This window comes from Sphaerodactylus townsendi, linkage group LG10 (genome assembly GCF_021028975.2).
Source record: "Sphaerodactylus townsendi isolate TG3544 linkage group LG10, MPM_Stown_v2.3, whole genome shotgun sequence".
In the NCBI taxonomy this organism is placed as follows: Eukaryota; Metazoa; Chordata; class Lepidosauria; order Squamata; family Sphaerodactylidae; genus Sphaerodactylus; species Sphaerodactylus townsendi.
Window position 1 is genome coordinate 24307458 of NC_059434.1, and position 17500 is coordinate 24324957.

The 17500-nt window shown below is 43.6% G+C and overlaps 1 protein-coding gene across 2 annotated transcripts in view; it reads left to right on the forward strand.

The window, feature by feature from the left end:
* KIT (KIT proto-oncogene, receptor tyrosine kinase) overlaps nucleotides 1-17500 on the forward strand; it is a 92728-nt gene that overhangs the window by 51246 nt on the left and 23982 nt on the right. For both annotated transcript variants that reach the window (XM_048509940.1, XM_048509941.1), the window contains 5 exons: nucleotides 185-344; nucleotides 3663-3852; nucleotides 4842-4957; nucleotides 14085-14199; nucleotides 16981-17174. In XM_048509940.1, the coding sequence (XP_048365897.1) occupies nucleotides 185-344; nucleotides 3663-3852; nucleotides 4842-4957; nucleotides 14085-14199; nucleotides 16981-17174 (775 nt within the window). The remainder of the gene's footprint in view (nucleotides 1-184; nucleotides 345-3662; nucleotides 3853-4841; nucleotides 4958-14084; nucleotides 14200-16980; nucleotides 17175-17500) is intronic.

Here is a 17500-nt window from a genome sequence, read left to right on the forward strand (position 1 = left end):
AGATAGCTGTTTTGTATGGAAAGGTTCCAGTGACAGGTTTGTCACGATGGCTTATTATTCTGGTTTTAAGTTATGAATATTAATACGGTGAAGTTATAATTACGTCTATTTTTAATTTATCTGAGAAAAATGCTGTGTACACCGTATCTTAGATGTTAATTTCTCCCCCTCCCCTTGCCGACAGAATGTTGCAATGAAAAGCAAGAATATGGGTTATTATGGATATGAACAAAAATTAACGTTGAGCATCAGTTCAGTGGGAGTTAATGATTCTGGAGAGTTCCTGTGCCAAGCAAGGAACCCTTTTGGAACATCCAATGCTACTGTCACCTTAAAAGTACTAGGTAAGTACTAACAAAAGTTCACTGTCATGGGGGAGAGCAAATAATACCTGCGTGCACCTTGTTCCCCAGTGCAGAGGCAGGAGGATTTGAAATATGTATATAGTAAGTTCAGAATGTTATTCAGAAAAATCACATCGCAGTTTTGTAACATGTATAAATTCATCTTAAGAAACACATGATTACTCTGAACAAAGGAACCTTTATTTGGTGTGTTTTTGTATGTGAAATGACACTGTAGCCTGTGATAACAATGATGATGACCGTCATGTCGGATTTATACGATGCTGTCAATGTAAATGCAGTGATCTGTCTCACGGTGTGGCACCCCTGCTGGCCAGGGCGCCTCCTTGAGTTTGCTTTCTGACAGGGCCTGCCAGTGCCAGGTCCTTGGTTCTGCCTCAGAGGTGAGGGGGGAGGGCTCACCTACTGCCTCTCCCTTCCCATCAGTGCAGTTCCCCAGCTTTGGGAACTGGCGATCAAGCTTCCTCCTCAGCTTGAGCCTTCCCCTTCTGTATAAAGCGACCCAAATACCTTCCCAGTCACCTCCAGCAGTCGTGACCTTGGGGTCGAGCTTTAGCCTGCCCTTCCTTACCCCTGTAGGCTGTTTTCCCCTTCCCTCACTGCTACTCTCCGCCCCCCCCCCATCTACCTTCAGCCTAATCTTTTCCTCAGCAAAGAGGCCTGGTTGATGGGCGTGGGCCAGGCCATGACCTGGCTTGCTTGCCCTGTCTCCCTGAACTCACTGCCTTGCTGTTGGGTTACCACTGCGTTGCCTGCAGGCCTAAGCCGCCCTTCACCCCAGTTGTTGTTTCCTCTCCCCTGGTTCCACCACACCTCTCTGATTCCCCCATTGCTCGCTCCTGTCCACTGCAGCTCACAATAAGACCTGCCGGTGGGCCAGGGTTCCGGACAAGGCCATCTGGACAAGACCATCTGCGATCTGGACAAGGATATCTGAAAAGACCTACCATCTTTGATCTGTGGCAGACTAACATGGCTGCCTTCTGTGCCATCGCAGGCATTGCAGGGAAGGGGTCCATGCTAGCTGCCAGGTGCTTTGAGCCCTGAGCAGCAGCTCCCACCCTGGAGATCAGGGTGGCCGCCATGTCAGGACAACTGTACCTGTGTGAAGTAACTACAGGAAGGTGCTGATTCTTGGAGAAATCATAGGCATTAATATGGCAAGAACATGAAATGTAGAAGTATAGTGGCTGTGGTGGAGATCTTCTGTTGTTTATTGTTTGGCTTACTTATTGATAAATGTTTAAAGCTGTGCCCCCTCCCCAGTGTTCAAACTGACATATACGCAAGTAGTCATTAAAAAGAAAATAATTTGTAATAACGTATTGTTGAAGGCTTTCACGGCCGGAATCACTGGGGTGCTGTGTGGTTTCCAGGCTGTATGGCCGTGTTCTAGCAGCATTCTCTCCTGAAGTTTCGCCTGCATCTGTGGCTGGCATCTACTATCAGATCCTCTGAAGATGCCAGCCACAGATGCAGGCGAAACGTCAGGAGAGAATGCTGCTAGAACATGGCCATAAAGCCTGGAAACCACACAGCACCCCAATTTGTAATAACATTAAAAGAACAGAGTAAAAACTGACTATATTAACAGCAAAATCCATGAATATCATCTCCCCACTGAAAATTGCCCATGGTAATATACAATCAAAAGACACTAAGAATATATACTATTATAAAGAACAGTGTATAGTGGCAGGGTTTAGTAGGCCTCCTTGGGAAGGCAAATCCACTAAAATTAACAGCTGCAAAGCATTGCCCATTTTCGTGCATGTTCCTGTCCTTGCATGATGCATGGAAAGTATATGAAGTGCATTGAGTTCTTAAGCATGGAGGAACATTTGGCCGAAGCTGTTTCCTAAAATGAGCTGCACTAAGCCCCAAGAGTCCATTTGACAGCTTTAATTTCCAGGGTCCACGGGAAAGTTTGTTGCATTGTGTCCCTCCTGCTCTACAGATTAGTTCCAGCAAGAGCCTTCAAAAGTGCTTACGTTGCTCTGTTTATTAACATGCTTCCCTGAAAGAAAAAAAAGCAAGCCACAGTGTCGGATTTCTGTAACACACAGTACTTTTTAAATATTAAAATTACCATAAGCGCTGAACTGATTAGGAGCATATTCATCTACTGTAATTAGCCGAAGTATTCTGAACACGTCTTTACGTAATTGAAAAAAGGGCTTTTTTCCCTTTATCGTTCTGCTTCATGGATGGTATTATTATACATAGGAATGGAATAAAATCAGTCTAGCTGCTACATTGCAGCATTTCTAGAGGATGTAGATATGTTAGGAGAACACCATGTTGCAGCTAGAACAGGTTGCAGGAGGGGTCTCAGTGTCATCTCCCAAGAAGGGCTGAGGATCCTCTACTCCTTTGTTCATTTCAGATTGGGAGGGGGAGGGTATTTAATTCAACCAGTTCTTCCTACTCTGTGGAGGATGATGCTTCATTTGCTTCTTAATCTCTCTGAACTCAGTTAGCAGCCATCTCTACCACTACCCTTTCTTTCCACGAGACTTGGATTGCGTTTATTATCAGCTATAAATCCTAAGGGCAGAATCAGTGGTGGGATTCAGCCGGTTCGCACCAATTCGGCAGAACCAGTTGTTAAAATGGTGCTTGTAAACAACCAGTTGTTAAATTATTTGAATCCCACCACCGGAACTGGTTGTTAAATTATTTGAATCCCACCACTGGGCAGAACCCCCCAAATACTATAGAAAAAGCATTACACCTGTGTGAAATGTAAAAAATTCATTGGCTCCTCCCTGTCAGGTGCAAATCAGGGTGCTAGTTCATAAATATTAGTAGCCTCTAACAATCTGGATTAATTTGAGGATACTTCTGCAGAGCTTATTGTATTGCTAACTCTCTATTTATCTGTTTATCGTATTTTTATGGTGGTTTTTCCGCTGTGAACTTCTGATATCGACCAAAAAAATTAGATGTAAATCCCGCAAAACATTTGCACTGTAAAGTTTCATTTTAATATAAATCTCCCCCTGGAATGAATGGCGAGATCCAGATCCGTTATCCGGTGCAAAGTTATTGCTCACCTCACTCAGCAAAATGTCACTGGCCACTCACAGTTTTTCATTTAACCGATAAGATCAATTTTCTGCAGGTGGAAATTTATAATCTCCTTTATCAGTAAAGTTTCCTTATCCCATTGACCTTGATTTAATTGCACGCAGATAATGTACACACATATACACAGACATACAAAACAACAGAAAAACTGGAAGGCCTACGGGCAAAATACTTTTTCATTTCTTTTTTTGTATTGCAACCAACCAGGTAAAGGATATGTCAGTTTATCATCTACGACAAACACGACGGTAAATGTCAATGATGGAGAAAATCTGGATTTAGTAGTGGTGTATGAAGCATATCCAAAACCAGAAGAAGAAGTGTGGCTGTATATGAATGAAACGCTGCAAAATTCATCTGACCATTATGTCCGCATCAACAGTATAGGCAAAAACAGGTAATAAAGTGCAAACAAGCTTTGATGTGGCTGGTTCTACCGTTGTTCCGGTAGATACAGGCCACGGCAGGATCACTCTATTCCAGCACTCTATACATTTTATTGGCAGAATAAAGGGTGAATGTGCCCAGATTTCCCCTCTTTCTCCAGCATAAAGCTCCTATACCATATTACCAAAGATAACTGTCACAGTGCTTCCATTATTTAGAGATAGCAGGCTTCCCTTTCTGGGGTAGTATTGAGGCTCTAGAGTAAAGGCAGGCTGACAATTATCTTTCACCTTAAGGTGAATCAGCAGTGAGAATGAAAGCGGAGACACCTCATGATATGTTGCAACAAAGGCAGTGGTGGACAGCCTGAAGTACCTCAGACAATACAATGAAAATAGCAGAAGATCAAGCTGGAGGCCTTTTCCGGAGTAGCAGATGGCAAATTTAATCTAGAGCAGCTGTGCTAGTGTGAAGAAAAGAGGAAACTTCACTAGGTAGCACATAGATGTTGTGATGTTTGTTTCTGTCTCGCCCTGCATCCTCAGATTTTGTGGTATCATTTTAGCCTGACATGCATTGGACTGAGACAGCTGGGTGTGCAGCAAGTTGAAGGCCATCTGGAGCACACTGCAGGGAGTTTTATCCAGCCAAGCCTAGCTCTCTGGCCCAGGGTTCAGCCACCTGGGGCTCTAAAGAGTCAAATGTGGCTCTTTAGCTGGCTTTAGCCACCATTTCATCCTTACTGTTATTTGCACATGGGGTGTGTTGCTGCAGTGCAGTTTATGAAGATTTTAACAGCTTTCCTACAAAGTGGTAGTAAAATGTACAAAGATGAAGCACATCAGAATAGGGGTCCTGAGTACCTCACAGTATAAGGATCCACATCTGCAGGGTCAGTTCAAGTCCACATTTGCTGCCAAAATGTCTCATGTTAGCTTTCTGCATATGCTATGGGTAGCATGAATAATAGAACCAAATTTCTTTCTTCTTATTCTGTAGATACTCCAGCGAACTTCACCTTACTCGACTGAAGGGAACAGAAGGAGGTATTTACACATTTGTGGTGTCTAATTCAGATGCCACCTCATCTGTTGCATTTAACGTCTATGTGAACAGTAAGTAGAAAAGAGCAGCCTACAGTGTTTTGTCGATGTACAGGTCATTGTGTTTTTTGGAAACAAAATGCATATGGGATTTGTCACAACAACTCACTGCCACAACAAAGGAAATTTCGTCAGATTTTAGAAGCTGGGAACAGTATTGAAAGTGTCCACTCCTTCCCTGCCCTTTCCCTTCTCATCTTGGAGTTAGCCTCGGTTTAGGGCTAACCAGACAATATCAGGTTCCTTTTACATTTTTTATAAATGCAGCAAGGGGGCCAATCCTGATGAGGACCACGGTCTCAGCTCTTGATAAATCTTGGAGGTTGGGAACAGGAGTCCCAGGGACGATCTGTGGTGTTTTCTAAAGATAAAACAAGCTCTGCTGTGGTAGGGCATTTTTGTGGCAAACTCAGGGAGTCTAGTTTGATGTACTGTCGAAGGCTTTCATGGCCAGAATCACTGGGGTGTTGTGGGATTTCCAGGCTGTATGGCCATGTTCCAGTAGCATTTTCTCCTGATGTTTTGCTGGCATCTGTGGCTGGCATCAGATCCTCTGAAGATGCCAGCCACAGATGCAATTAAAACATCAGGAGAAAATGCTACTGGAACATGGCCATGCAGCCTGGAAACCCCACAGTCTCATTTGACCTTTAGTATTATGTTAATGCTGACAATATTCCCTTGAAACCATATTTTACAAATACCTGACTGTGTGCAAGACCTTATGTCTTATGAACTATATCTCACTTATTTGTAAGAGCCAGCGTGGCATAGTGGCTAAGGGCAATGAATTCAAATCTGGAGAGCTGGGTTTGAGTACCCACTCCTCCAGATGAGGAGCAGACTCTAGATATACAATTTGCAAGCCCATTTTTGCGACTGAAATAAAATGCCGAAGCTAACAATACAGAACTATCATGTTGGTTTCAAGTCTCTGGATTGAATCCTGTGACTCTTCCACTAGACTGGATCCTAGAAATCTTTTCCTCCAAGGCAGCAAAGAAAAACTCCGTATTGGAGGAAACCACAGCCCATCAGAAAAATGTCGGAAGGAGGACTTGAAGGAAGAGAGTCAGGCGCTCCAACCCAGTGTCTGTATATAGTTAGGGAACCATGCCTGATGGCATAGGTTTTGTAGACTGCTGCTGCAGCATGACCTCTTCAGTACAGCTAAATAGCAGGGCTTAGAAGAATTTTTTTTGAGGAAGGGAAGGTTAGGTGTATTAAGTCAGTCTGTCTGCATTACATGAACCTTAGTGGATTTCAGCATCTACACACCCAACTTCATGCTTTTATTATTACTTTTCCCATTTGGATTCCAGTGTTCAGTAGTGTTAAAGGCCATGTACATGCAGTTATTCCCTTCTATATTTAAAGCGAGATGGTTTAGGCTGAGAGACAGTGATTGGCCCAAGGTCATCATAAAGCGAGTTTATGCATCTGGTGGAGAAAGCAAACATGGAGAACTTTCTTTCCCCTTTGCTAGAATGCTAGAACTCAGCTGCAGCCCTTGAGGATGGTGGGCAACGGGCTCAGGACGGACAAAAGCAAGTTTTCCTTCAAGAAGTAATTAAATTGTGGAATTCACTGCCAGTGAATGTAGTGATAGCATTGATGGGTTTAGCGGGAGATTGAGAGGATTCATAGGACCCATCAGTGGCCGTGAGATGTGATAACGAAAGGGAACCTCCACATCTGGAAGTGCTAAGTCTCTGAACACTGGTATCAGGACTTGGCCTCTGTACTGTGTTTATTGGCCACTGTATGAAGCACAGGGCTGGACTAATAGACCACTGATCTAGTAAACAGACCACTGATCTAAGCAGCACACCGGTTACATCCTTGTGTTCATCCGTGAGTGGAGTTTTGAATGTAGGTTTCTCTGGTCCAAGTCCAGCACTCTGTTTATTAAGTCCCTTTTTTGCTCTTCACCTCTTGGTGACATCCTCATCAGTATTCAAGGGACGGTATAAAATAATTGATTCAAATGTAGCCCAGCGCTAACTAGCATGGGTACTGGTTCTGTTCCAAAGCCTCATCCTGGGAGCTGTTTTATAGGATCTGGCTTTATATACTCCAGTGTTTTTCATTATGCCCCCCCCCCCCCACAAAAGATACTAATGGCTATGTATTGTTCACTGCTTCAGCGACAACAAATTAATTATTGAACATTTCATTAAGCTGTTTTGCATAGTTCCATCCTCTTGTCAATAATCAGCCACTAAGTACTTAAAATCTGTAATTTCATTAGTTTATTAAGTGCTATGGAGCTACTATCAAGACAGATTCCAAGCATGCTTAAAGGGAGCCCAAATAAGTTGCTTTCTCTCTTCAGCATCTCAATGGCCTGCACTTTAGCTCTATGGAGACAATTTGCATTACTTTTATTACTAGTTCCTTTTCCCTCCTAATTACTAGAGGCAAATAAATATTTAGGATGAGGCAGTGGTGGTACAAATGTTTGTCACTAGCATCCTCTGGAGAGGATACAGTCATTCACAATGCAAACCTATGCACTGCTGTAGTTTTAAGTGTGTGGCTCGGTGTAGTGGTTAAGAGCAAGTGGATTCTAATCTGGAGAAGCGGGCTTGATCCCCCACTCCTCCACGTAAGCGGTGGACTCTTACCTGGTGAGTTGGATTTGTTTCCCTGTTCCTTCACATGAAGCCTTCTGGATCGTCTTGGGCTAGTCGCAGTTCGCTCTCAAAGCTCTGTCAGTCTCACCTACCTCATAAGGTGTCTGTTGTGGAGAGAAGAAGGGAAAGGAAATTGTAAGCTGCTTTGAGACTCCTTACAGGAGAGAAAGACTGGGCGGCCACACACTAGCACAACCACCCGTCTTCAAGGGTAAGTGTGCCAGAGAGAGCAAATCTGCCAGCTTGGCCACACGCTGCTTCCATCGGTGGATCCCCTCCCCCTCCCGCCCCCACATGGGGCTCTTAAGCATTAACATGACATGCTAAACAGTGCAGAAATCTCAAAGTAGGATCATGCTTAGGATCATGTAGGATCATGCAAAGTAGGATCATGCAACAAACAGTACATACTGTACACAGTACTGTGTACCTTTAACAAAGCATGTTTCTGAACCATTTTGTTAAAATACAGCCCTGTTACCTGTGTAAAAAAGCCTCCCTAAATCACTCCGTTTTGCATAGTGTATATATTTAGTTGATTTCTATCCCACCCTGCAAATGCACCCCAGGTGGGTAACAACTATCTAAAAATGCTTCCCACATTACAATAAAAAAGCACCATTTATAGATAAAAATTCCTGAGGACAGACCTAAAACTAAAGTATACCTAAAAGATGTCCATCCCTTCCCTGTCCCTCCCAGGTGCAGGTGAAGGATAAGTTCTGAAAAAGCCCAGTGGACAAGAGTCACATAGCATCAATCATTCAAATGCCTGGGTGAAGATGACGGTCTTAACCAGGCCCCAAAAGGTGCAGAGTGTCGGTGCCTGTCGGACCTCTAGTGGGAGGGCATGGCATAAAGTGGGGGCTATTACAGAGAGAACCCTCCATGCAGCCCCCACCCCCCTCACCTCATAGAGAGAAGGGACTGCCAACAGGGCCCCTCCCTGTTACCTCAGCTCTCGGGGCCAGTCTGTATGGCAGAAGGTGCTCCTGTAAGTAGGTGTAGCCCCAGGCTGTTATTGGGCTTTATAGGTCATAACCAACAGCTTAAATTGAGCCTGGTAGCAAACTGTGAATCTGTGTAGATTCTTCATTACCAGCATAATATGTGCATGGCTTGGAGTGTTGGCAGCTAACTGCAGCATGCTGTACCAGCTCCAGCTTCCAAACTGTCTTCACTGGCAGCGCCACCTAAAACACATTGTAATAGTCCAACTTGGAGGTTACCAAAGCTTGGAGAACTGTGGCCAGGTCATTTTGGTCCAGAAATGGGCAGAGCTTGCTGGAGACATTGGTAGGCCCCCCCTTAGCCACAGCTGGCACCTGCACCTTCATAGGTAGCTGTATATCAAGGAGGAGCTCCCAAGTCTCTCACCCAATCCTTTTGGGGGGAAAGGTATGGGCTGTACCTTAGAACCCATCACAAACAGCACCTCCGTCTGGTCAGGATTCAGCTTCAATCGATTCGCCCCATCCAGACCATGACCGCCTCCAGGCAGCACTCCAGCACCTGCACTGCCTCACCTGATGAGGATGGAATCGTGAGGAACAGCTGGCCATCATCGGCATATTGATGGCAGCGCACACCAGACCTCCTGATGACCTCCCCCAGTGGCTTCTTATAGGTGTTAAATAGTGTAGAGGGCAGCACCGAGCCCTGGGGAACTCCACAAGATTGCTCCCAGGGTTCCAAGCTCACATCCCCACAACTATGGAACCTCCCACTGAGGTAGGAGGAGAGCCACTGTAAAACAGTGCCTCCTACCCACCACAGATGGTCCAGCAAGATACCTTGGTCGATGGTATCAAAGGCCGCCAAGAGGTCAAGGAGAACCAACAGAGATGCCTGACCCCATCTCTCTCCCTGACAAGGACAGGCTTGCAGGAAGCCTAGAGAATAGGAGTCTTCCTGACTTCATCAGCCAGGCTGTTCCGTAAGGAGGACCATAATAGTGAATGCATTGTTGTTTTTGCCAGTTTTCAGGGTGATACCTGCAAGAGGCCCTGGTCCAGTGAGTAAAAGTGACATGGAAGACCATAGGGCAAGAGGCAGATAAAGTGCCTCTGGACTCTTGGTTGGTTTTACCTAGAGAATGTCTTAGAGAATATGTGACATGGGCAAATGAGGAGCATTGAAGTACCGTATATACTCGAGTATAAGCTGACCCAAATGTAAGCCAAGGCACCTAATTTTACCACAAAAAACTGGGAAACTTATTGACTCGATTATAAGCCTTTGAACTGGACTCAGTAGCAGCTAAAAACAGAAGATTTGTGAGCAAGATGAGATAGAGATGCTTAGAGAATAGGAGAGAATAGGAGTCTCCTAGAGAATAGGAGTCTTCCTGACTTCATCAGCCAGGCTGTTCCGTAAGGAGGACCATAATAGTGAATGCATTGTTGTTTTTGCCAGTTTTCAGGGTGATAAAAAGCTGATAGCAGCTAAAAACAGAAGATTTGTGAGCAAGATGAGATAGAGATGCTTAGAGAATAGGAGAGAATAGGAGTCTCCTAGAGAACAGGAGTCTTCCTGACTTCATCAGCCAGGCTGTTCCATAAGGAGGACCATAATAGTGAATGCATTGTTGTTTTTGCCAGTTTTCAGGGTGATACCTGCAAGAGGCCCTGGTCCAGTGAGTAAAAGTGACATGGAAGACCATAGGGCAAGAGGCAGATAAAGTGCCTCTGGACTCTTGGTTGGTTTTACCTAGAGAATGTCTTAGAGAATATGTGACATGGGCAAATGAGGAGCATTGAAGTACCGTATATACTCGAGTATAAGCTGACCCAAATGTAAGCCAAGGCACCTAATTTTACCACAAAAAACTGGGAAACCTATTGACTCAATTATAAGCCTTTGAACTGGACTCAGTAGCAGCTAAAAACAGAAGATTTGTGAGCAAGATGAAATAGAGGTGCTTAACAGAGTTTGCATTAGGGATGAGCAGCTTTCCAGCACTCTAGGAACACAAATGTACCACTGTTTTCCTCCAAATGCAGAATAATTCTGGGATTCATAGCCATGCCAGCCTAAACTTTGCTCTAAAGAAAGTCTTTGTCTTCAGCAACATCAGTATTTGGCAGTAAACTACTGTATGAAGAATTGTATTCATCTAGAATGCAATGCACCAATAACCCTTAGGAGAGAAATGCCTTGAGTAAGAAATGTGAGTTAGAAAAAAAGCAGCAACATGCTTACTGGATCCCCACAGCAGCCCCAGCTCTGGCTGCCATCTTAGAATTACCGTATATAGTTGAGTATAAGCCAAAGGGGGGCTTTTTCAGCATTAAAAATATGCTGAAAAAGTCGGCTTATACTCGAGTATATACGATAAGTAGGACTCCTCACCATAATATGCTGCCATGGATAATGGGAATTTCCTTCATGAGCTAACTAGTAGATTCCACTAGTGCATGACTTGCTTCTTCATTGTTGCTCTGAGGGGAAGGACATCTTGACATAGGTGATTCTCATCTGTCCATCAAGAAGACAGGAATAAAATTCTTCCAGACAAAATGAACTGGGGGATCATGGACATAAAAATAGTCACATTGTCTCTCTTCCCACATAATGGCATCTGTGAGTGTCAGAAGGATCGCAGGTGGCATGCACTCATGTTGCATTCTATTGGAATGTCTAAAGTGAAGCCTGAACTGTGCCACAGTGAGTTTCATAAAGGGATGCTAATTGAAAACTTGATCTCCCCACTTTGCTGATTCTCCAATTCCAACTTGTGTCTCCTCATCCTACTTTTCCTGATGTGCTTCTGGAATAAAAAAAAGGTGTGGTAAAACAGACTGAAGTGGTTTAGCACTCTGCATCCACTCAAAGTTCTGTGCCTTCGTCAAGGAGTATTCACAGCTCTGCTCACTGTGTTTTGTGTTGGTCACCAGCTTTAGCTTTTTGCATACAAACTTTTGCATCTGCAACTGTGTGGAATTGGGCATCAAGAGTCACTGTATGTTCGAAGCATATTATCAAAAAATAGAGAGAAGTTATTGAATATTATTGGAAAGTTAGATAAATAAAAGAATTTTCCACTGGCCAAGGGCTATTTTTTTTCTGACTCTCCCCCTGATCAGGATGTGTTTGATCTTTGCATTCAGCACTCAGTTGAGTTGTATTGTTAATCAGTCCAGGCAGTTTTGCAAAGGTTTGATGTTTTGACTGATATGCAGATGCAGAGAGAAGATACTATTTTTAGTTCCTGTAACACAGTCTGGCTGTAGACAGTAAGGGGGGTGGGGAAGGATATGGAGAGAATCCACTGCCTTTCATACACCGTTTCAGGAAGTAAACATCACCTGAGTCATTTGGAACTTTGTAAAGAGCTAACTTTGCTTCTGTACTAAATAATACTTCCAATATGGTTATGAGTTTGTCATTGCCGCATTTATAGCGCCTTGTGGTAATACTAGAAAATTTCACAAACATGCACATGTTTATAGTGCAGTTCTAAGCAGACTTCAGTGAGTTTGCAAAGGCATGGATTACTTTGTTAGTAATCTTTACAACAGGCCTATAAGGCAGGCAAATAGAAACCCAGATTATGGGACAGGAAGGAACCCAAACTCTGTTAAGGCCTTTCATTGAATCCATGATTAAACTAAGGTTCAGACCAGAAATTTCCTGGCTTGTATATTGTACTGTTACCACTATGTTACGCTAGTTCTTTCCAGTTGGATTTTGTATGGGATTTTTTTTTTTTTTTGGTAATTCCATATTTGGAAAGGATTTGAATGTCAGGACGTATTTTTCCAACCTATTTTGGCTTCTGTTCCTTATAAAGCTGTCCAACTCCTCCATTAAATAAATCCTTTCAGGATGTTAAGAAAAAGTTTGTCAGAATTCTTTCCTTGGTGTACCTGTTCTTCTGAATGCTTTTTCAAAGTCAGCTAGAATAAATTGCCTTAAATCCTATTTATTGCTGCTGTCTTCCCTTGGGCTCAGATACTAATCTTTACACACAGCAGTGCAGCACTTTCTTAAAACAAATGTAATAAAACAAAGCATAATGTCTTGGGAAAGGAAACAGAATACTGCAATCCGTAATCTGTAGAGATGTGTATTTTAGCCATGAAACAGAGTAGATAGCCATTAATCTTCATTTCACTTAAAGAAAAACCTCTTTTTTAAACGGTGTTTTAAAAATTGGCCTGATATTTGTTTTACATTTCCTCAACTCATGTTTCCAGGTGAGCAGAACAGAGGGGCCTTAAGAGTCCCCCTGACCCCAGTTTTGGTCATTCAAGCCGATAAAAAGTGAACATAGTATGAAGCTGATGGGAAGGGTTGTGGGTTTCATTGTATTACTCAGTTCAGCTAAGTGTAGACCTTTCTGCGGGCCCAAGGAACGTTATGCTAGCAGAATAGGTTCTTTCTCCAGTGGGAGATTCCTTGCACCTTGAGAAGGCTGAGTGGACTGATAGGATATAAGCCCTAAGTTTCTACTGGCTTGGTGGTCTTAGGCAAATTGCTATTGTTCGATTACATCTGTAACATAGGTACAATGTTACATGATACCAGTTACAAATCGCCGGCCAGCCAAAGCACATGGCCAGCACAAAGGAGGGCTTGGCTTTTTAAGGCTCTGGTCCACCCTCCCCCTTTCGGTGATGCCTGCCCTGACCTAACATGGCCAGGGCTCTGCTTCTGCCCATACTTGGGCAGCTGCAGCTGGCGCAGCTCCACCTGCCCACCCCGTGCGGCAACCGCAGCCCATGGTGATTCACAGCTGTCTTTACATCTGTAACATAGGTACAATATTACATGATACCGGTTTATTTTAAGCTGGATCTACATGTTCTACAGCCACTTCATCTACTGAAAGATGTACACAGCAAGGGTGATTTGCAGTGTGAGATTAGTAGGAGAGGTGCTTTGCCTCTCTCTTGCTATTTTTGCCTTGCACTCCTCCTATGTTTTTCTAAGCAAGACTTCTAGGCATAAGTTTAGTTTACTCCCTAGCTGGAGGAAAATCTAAAGCTGCCGGGGTAAGCAGCAATGGTGGGATTCAGCAGGTTTGCACCACTTTGGCAGAACCGGTTGTTAAAATGGTGCTTGTAAGCAACCAGTTGTTAAATTATTTGAATCCCACCACTGGAACCAGTTGCTAAATTATTTGAATCCCACCACGGGTAAGTAGTAGAATAGTTAAGTCCCCCTCCCCAGTCTGATGTCTCTTCTCTGTAAATTGTTCCCTGCTATTGACTGTTTTGCTTCTGCAAAGCAGCAGTTGGGGTTTCAGTACAGGATTGTGGTTCCAGCCATAAATGATTCTTAACAAGATTTGGTGAGGCAAAATGTGTGAAGTGGGTTTATTAATGCGCTACGAATTGCTAAAGATGAATGCTAGTTCTCGGTTTGCTGAAGCTGCTTCGTCCATTCTGGCCCACCCTAGTCAACTTTCAAGTCCTCGGGCTGAATTAGGAACAAAGTAGGAATGCACAGTAATGAACAAATCGGAGGAATGACTGTGTTCCAATGCATTTTGTTTTCAGCCAAACCAGAGATACTGTCTTTGGACAGACTTAATAATGGCATGTTCCACTGCGTAGCATCTGGGTATCCTGCACCGACAGTAGAGTGGTACTTTTGCCCCCCATCTGAGCCAAGGTGAGTGGGCGATTCATTTTCTGCATGCATTTTAACATTGAGTTAGATGTTAAAGCGACATTGATGAATCGAGACACATAATGTTCAAGTCATGCATACATTTTACATTAACTGCAGCCCTGGTTGGCTAGTAGTTTTCCTGGAGGCCACTTAGGAAGAGAATGGGGGCCAATGGGCCAATCAATGCATCTACACTCCACCCTCTGTCAAATGGACTGCCTGCAAGTTTGACCATTTTGTTCCCCACACCAGTTCTGCTTGTAATTGTGCCGTGCCATGGGGCAGTTGGATGTCTTCTTCAGGGTAATTTTGTCCAGGGGGCTCCAGTTATTCACTTCTACTTTGCATGTAGTCTTACTTATTGGGGGGGGGGGGTCTGTTGTTTACTCTCTTCTCTCTTTTTTTGCAATGAGCCACTATAATTTATGACTAGGCCATTAAGGGCCAAATTGCACTTCAAAAGGCTTACATCCACTTACAACTAGGCTTTTTCTTGGCCCTAATTATTGAACCCTGTAGAATGACAATTACAGAATAGCTTCTGTGTGTGGCTATTATCTCTTGGATTTATCATGTAATAACACAATTTTCCAGGACACAGGATAATTAGATTTCCATTTATACACACTAGATTATATGGTAAATGTGTCTCGTAAACTTGGGGGGAGGGGGAAATTAACTACAAAGGTAATTACCAAGTTTCTGAGGAGATTGTGTGTCCTTTCACGCAGGTAGAGGATTTGCAAACAAGGAGTATAAAATGCTCACTTATTTTGTCAACATTCCAGCCATTATTGCTGGGAGATAATACATTTTCTTTCTGAATCATTTTTCAAAAGTTATTTTTTCCTCTGAGTTGCCTTTTGAAATGCACATTTTTCATCAGCAACGGCAAAGCAGCTAAAATTGGGAATTATGCTTCATCCAAAAGTGATTTCAAGTTGTCACAATGAAACAAAATGAAAATTGAACATAGAACCTTGCAAAAACGAGTCCAAAGATTTGTCTGCAACAAGAACTGCTTTTACTAGGGGGAGCCCAATCTTGCCCCTCCCCCCTGATTCCAGCAGCTGCCCAAAAGTTTTATTGTGGATGATAATAAAGTAGAACTAACTCCCTCCCTCCCTTCCTCGCACAATCTCTCTCTCTCTCTCTCTCTCTCTCTCTCTGGCTCATTCTGCACATGCAGAATAATGCACTTTCAAACTGCTTTCAATGCTTTTTGAAGCTGTGCGGAATGGCAAAATCCACTTGCAAACAGATGTGAAAGTGGTTTGAAAACGCATTATTTTGTGTGTGCGGAAGGGGCCTCTCTCTCTCTCTCTCTTTCTTTCTCACTCTTTCTCTCTCTCTCTCCTCCAGTGTCCTTTTGCTTATGCGTGTAGTGATGTAAAGGAAATGAAACTGCTCTTGTGGATCCAGAGCTATGGCTCTTAGCAACTCCAGCCCCAAATTATCCCCAGTGGCGTAGTGGTTAAGAGCAGGTGCATTCAAATCTGGAGGAACCGGGTTTGATTCCCTGCTCTGCTGCTTGAGCTGTGGAGGCTTATCTGGGGAATTCAGATTAGCCTGTACACACGCCAGCTGGGTGACCTTGGGCTAGTCACAGCTTCTTGGAGCTCTCTCAGCCCCACCTACCTCACAGGGTGTTTGTTGTGAGGGGGGAAGGGCAAGGAGTTTGTAAGCCCCTTTGAGTCTCCTACAGGAGAGAAAGGGGGGATATAAATCCAAACTCCTCTTCTTCTTCTTGCTGCCATTCCAGCATACGCTGCTGCCCTGAGAAAGTGGAGGCTCTCTTTTGCTACAGGTCAAGGACTCCAGAGTTCCAACAGCTTAGCAGCTGGTTCTACACTTCCTTTTTGCTGTGCATGTGCAAAGTGCTTCACTCAGCTCTTTTAAGATGGCCAAAGTGTTGCAAAATGTTAATGAGACTTGTTTGGGAAGGAGACTCTTTAGGTGAATTGCGCCTACCGTTATTTTGGTTGAAAGTAGAACTTGACCTAAAGAAGGGGGTTTATACCTGATAGATCACACGTGTCAAACTCGTGCCCCTCCAGATGTTATGGACTACAGTTCCCATCATCCCCTGCCATCATGATGCTGGCAGTAGTCCATAACATCTGTAGGGGCATGAGTTTGACACCTATGTGATAGATGCTACCCTGGGGTCAGTCCTTAAATATAAGAATCTTTGGACTATTGTGAAAAAAAAATTCACTAGAACTTGTTAGAAAAGGCAGTGAACATTTGGTCGACCAGTTTCCTTGTTAAGTACAATAGGTTAATAACCATGCAATTCTAAGAAGGATTACTCTCTTAGAATCCCACTGATGTGAATGGACTTAGAAAGGGGTAACAGCTTTCAGTTGCCATGTAAAATGTAACAGACATAAGATAAGACAGCAAAACCTGATATCGTACTTCCCCACAAGCTATGATATGAAAAGTAACGTTTTTAAATATGTGGTGTGTTGTGTAAAAATGCTACTTATCCTGCAAGGTCATCAAGTAGAGTGGAGCTCATGAAGTGGGACTTGCCTTACATCTCTGTCTAACTGCAGTCCGCTAAGCCCTTCCTTTGCCCCCAGTTTTGTTCCTAAACTGCAAAATATGGGACAAAACGGGACTCTGAAGTGTGAGGGGTGGAGGATCAGTAGAACTCACTCCCGCTGTGCATTAGCAGCGTAGAAGGTACAAACCAGTAACCTTAAGAAACATCAACAGGTTGCATAGTTGCCCCCAAAATGTGGTTTTTATCTGAGTGTATTTTGTGTCGTCCAGGTGTTCAGATTCGGCCAAAATGTTTCCAGTGGACATGAAGCCCAATTATAGTGCTTCTTCCCTCTTTCCCTTTGGGAAGATACTGGTGGAGAGCACCCTGGACGCCAGCCTCTTCAAGAACAATGGCACCATCATATGTGAAGCTTCCAATGATGTTGCCAGCAGCTCGACTTTTTTCAACTTTGCAATCAAAGGTATGGGCCAGTGTACATAAGAACATAAGAACAAGCCAGCTGGATCAGACCAGAGTCCATCTAGTCCAGCATTCTGCTACTCTGGGATCAGATTTATGATATAATCATGTGCCACATAGTGAACATAATGTAGTACAGTAGTCTGGATGTCAAAACCAGCCACGAGTGTCCACCAAGTAGCTACGGAATGTGAATTACGTGCAGATCTGAAAATTAAACTGACCATTTAGTAATTATACACACAACATTAAAAGTATGGAAAATAATGTAGGAACTGTTTTAGGGTGAGCCCAAAGAAGAACATTATGACATTTTTTTTCCTTCAG